The 4,259-nt window shown below is 39.5% G+C and overlaps 1 protein-coding gene across 1 annotated transcript in view; it reads left to right on the top strand.

Moving 5' to 3' along the window:
• Window positions 1–4,259, top strand: part of LOC109311735 (transmembrane channel-like protein 2) — a 59,281-nt gene that overhangs the window by 28,348 nt on the left and 26,674 nt on the right. The window contains exon 10 of the mRNA XM_019537541.1: window positions 2,364–2,552. Coding sequence (XP_019393086.1) covers window positions 2,364–2,552 — 189 coding nt within the window. The remainder of the gene's footprint in view (window positions 1–2,363; window positions 2,553–4,259) is intronic.

Raw genomic sequence — 4,259 nt, 5'->3', positions numbered from 1 at the left:
TTGTAACCCTAGCAGTTGAGGGGGGGGCCCTCTGGTGGGCCAGGGGGCTGTGGCTGGGGGCAAGGGGCACCAGCAGGGCTGGGGAGCCTGCGGGGAGGAGGGGGAGTGAGAGGCACAAGCAGGGCCAGGGAGCTGTAGGGGAGGAATGCGTATCTGTGTTCTTAAAAAAAAAAAAAAAAAAAAAAGGGTCTCCTTTTAATAGAATCATCCAGTTAATAGAATCAAATCGCCATTTCCCGAAGTGATTCCAATAATAGCAATCCACTGTATATACTTCTGAAATTTCCTTTTAAGCACTGAATGAAAACTATCAGTTAGGGTCAATTTCCTATTGAACTTTCTTTCTTTCCTATTAAGGATGAAGTAGGTTTAGGAAATTTGGATCTATATACTAATTTTCCTCATGGTCAAGAAAAAGATGATGCCCCCCCCACAAAAAAAAACAAACCAACAACCCATAAGCAGTCCAGGCTTATTCCCTCCCTAACATTTTTTTTTTTCCTGCTGCATTAGAGTCTGTTTTAGAAATAAAACTGTGATTATAGCCACTAAGTCTATGCACCATCACATTATAGTTATTTCCTGGGCTTCTCCTTTCAAGACCTCTTGCTGCTCCTATTTTCTCATCTCATTTAAAATCCCCTTTGCTAAAATGAGACCCACCTGCCTGTCTGCCAGAAAGTTTCAGTAGGTTAACTCATAAGCCAAAATTCTACTTAAGTTACAGTGTCTTAAGCCTACAATGATTACATTAATTTGAACATGAATGGTGCGTGCCCCCAGTGGCTGGCGGGGCATGGCTGCACTGGCAATGGCAGGAGCATGGTGGTGGGAGCCCGGTGGCAGTAAGCACGCAGTTCTCACAAACACCACTGGCACTGGGGCCAGTCAGGGGGGAGGGTGGCAAGCACTGACCACAGGTCAGCAACCAACCGCAGCAGCCAGTGGCGATCATGGACCCCCGCAGATGCTGGTGGCCTTTTTGCAGAAGGTGCACCGCCATGCTCAGAGGGTGCATGTGCACCCCCTATGCATCACTCCTGAATTTGCATGCATTGTTATTTTATACTGAATTCAGTTTTTCTGTTTAGCTGAGAACAGAATTTGACCTTTTTTAATTCCCAAGAAAGTTGCTATGGAAAAGAGCAATCTGTAAAAAGATCAACTATAGTTAATTTTAAAATGGCTATTTCAGCAGACAATTTTAACCAGTTTCCAAGGGATTTTTTTTTCATAATTCATTGCAAATCCAGAAATCAAGCAGAAAAAAGTCAGTTTCCAATAAAGGTCAGTTTACTTCCAAATCACATTTTTTCTCACTGAATGAAAGCAGCAAAAACTTTAAGGGAAAGCTAAGCCAATCATTTTTTAACCTAAAAAGATAGGGGCAGGGTTTCTAGAATTTTCCAACTGGTAGTTTTTTGGTTAAGAAGCCATTTTTCATCAAATAAATATTTTGAGTGTGACCAATATTAAAAGATTTAGTTTGAAGTTAAGGACTCTATAATTGATATTGGATTCAGGTCAAAAGTTAAAATCCTAACTAATCAAAGTATCCATTAATCATTGTCTTTTCCTCCCACTATTTGGTGTGACTTGGTGTTGGAATATGATACCCAAACGCTTCTTTGCTCATATAAACAATAAAAATATATTCTATTGGAGATTATGCTACTTATTGATACTTCAGATTATGAAGTTTAATCAAGTAAACTTTGTAATTTAGTAGTTAATCATAAAATAGTTGAATTTTTGTTGTTAAAAGAAAACCTAGGAGAAGGAGAGAGGACACAAGTGCATCAAGTATAGATAAAACCAGGACATTTGATAAAACACATAAGCTATTTCCAACTGTTCTAGAGTTAGTGTTTACTCTGTCTCAGGAAAAAAATGCCACAGGTGGTTCAGGGATAGACAGAATGACTTATGTGAGTGACTTAATAAATTATTTAGTTTATAAAAAAGATTAATCATAGCATAAAAACTTTCCTTCACTGAGATAAAAGAAGGCTCTATAATCTATGCGAGAGAGGCATTTAACAGACTGATGGCTGTAACCTGAAGCTTGGCCAAAGCCCCCCACCAAATATCACTATGGATATTTGACACACATTTTTAAGATTGAGGCTAATTAAGCATTGAAACAAACTACTAGTGAAGTGTTGGATTCTCCATCTCCTGATGTGTTCAAATCCAGATTGGATGTCTTTCTGGATATGCTTTAGTCAAGAACAAGTCATTGAGCTCAGTGATAATAGTGAAATGTAAGGACCCTATGTTTTAGATAAAATAATGTAATATTCTTTTCTGGTCTAAACCTGTGAATCTATGCACATACTACAATTCTTCACCTATTTATTAAGGAGTCTATTGTGGATGAGCAAGAAAGTAACAAGGATGAGAACATTCATCTGAGAAGATTCCTTCGAGTTCTTGCAAACGTGCTCATCATTTGCTGCTTATGTGGAAGTGGTTACCTCATTTACTTTGTGGTGAAACGGTCTCAGACATTTTCAAAAATGCAAAACATTGGGTGGTATGAGAGAAATGAGGTAAGAATGGTTTGTTTCTGATTTTCTAGCTGGAGGGTTGTAGGCCTAAAATCCCATATCAAGACTGAGAGTAAAATTTTAAAAAGCACATAAGGCCATAACTAAATTGTCTGCCTGCTGAATGTGAAATTATCATGAAAAACAAGCTCCACCCAATGCATAGCCAGTTAGGTAGCTTAAAAGAATTCTGAGTATTTGCCCTAATCCCACTCTCTGGTTTCTGAACAGTCTGTTTTACTTAACTGCTGAACTAGGACAGAGTCAAAGTGAACAGGCAAGGACTATTTCTTGGTGGATGGTCTGAGCATAGCAGCAAGCCAGGATAGACATGGCCTAAGTTATTTAACGCTTGAAGCAGGTCAATCAGATTTCAACACCTGCATCCTTTCAGCACTTTTGAAAATCCCCCTCCCCTACAATAGCTAATATTGACACACTGATTTGGTGAAGGATCCTTGGGTGTTAGAAGTGATCTCCACTTCAAACACCATCACCACCACCACCAAAACTGTTTAGCACATCATGGGCTCTTCAGCCTGGAAAAGTGCAGGCTCAGGGGTGATCTGGTGGCCACCTGTAAGTTTATCAGGGTTGTTCACCAGGATCTGGGGGAACGTCTGCTCACCAGAGTGCCCCAAGGGATGACTAGGTCGAACAGTCACAAACTCCTCCATGACCATTTCAGGCTGGACATAAGGAAGAACTTCTTTACTGCCCAAGCCCCCAAGGTCTGGAATAGACTGCCACCGGAGGTGGTTCAAGCACCTACTTTGAACGCCTTCAAGAGACATTTGGATGTTTGTCTTGCTGGGATCCTATGATCCTTGCTGACTTCCTGCCCCTGGGGCAGGGGGCTGGACTCGATGATTTTCTGAGGTGCCTTCCAGCCTTAATGTCTATGAAAATATTTATATCTTATAAGATCAAATTAGAAACAAACTCAAAAGCTAGACTTTTCAAAATACCTATAAAAATGTTGTCATAATCTGTTGATTCCCAGAAAATACTTTTGTTTTGATGAGTCAGAATTGTACAGATTAAAAAAAGAAGCCAAATCTAATCTCTGAGGCTTTTCTGGTGAGCATCCAAAACATCACTGCAATTCTCAAGAAGAGAATGGCACATTCCTGATGTCCAATTTCTGGTTAATTTTAACACTTTCTAAGGGATGAAGTAGAATAACCTATGAGTTAGTTGCTACCAGTGGCCAGAATAAGTGCAATTTCCTATGAATTCAATAGAAGTTACATATGTATAATCAAAGACAGAATCTGTGAGGCATACCTGAAATAATATTGACTTCTATATTTGCCCCTACAGTCATTGTACTGTCAGTGCTTAAGTCATTCTTATCCATTATATTGAAAAATAAAAAATAAATATAGCATGTTTTCTTAAGCTTCAGAACAAAACTTTTTCTCCACCCTAGTCAGTAACGTGCTTAACATATGGAGATAGCAAGTAGATGGGGAAAAAAACATTGCATCTTTACTTGCACACACATACAACCATGCATTTGTATTTCATGCACAGGCAAAATGCCTGGTTTGGTTAATTATTCTGAGTGCCCTGGGCTCCCTTGGAAGGAAATGGGACTTCTAGGAGCTAAGTACTTCAAAGATTTCATGAAGGAAGAGTCCTCTGGCCTCATTCCTCTAATGTAACAACACAAACAACCAGGCTTATCCCAGGGTATTAAGTTCTTCA

Source organism: Crocodylus porosus, unplaced genomic scaffold (genome assembly GCF_001723895.1).
Source record: "Crocodylus porosus isolate Cpor-Errol unplaced genomic scaffold, CroPor_comp1, whole genome shotgun sequence".
NCBI lineage: Eukaryota > Metazoa > Chordata > Crocodylia > Crocodylidae > Crocodylus > Crocodylus porosus.
The sequence above is the reverse complement of the archived record's forward strand: the minus strand, read 5'-3'. Positions and strand labels throughout refer to the sequence as shown.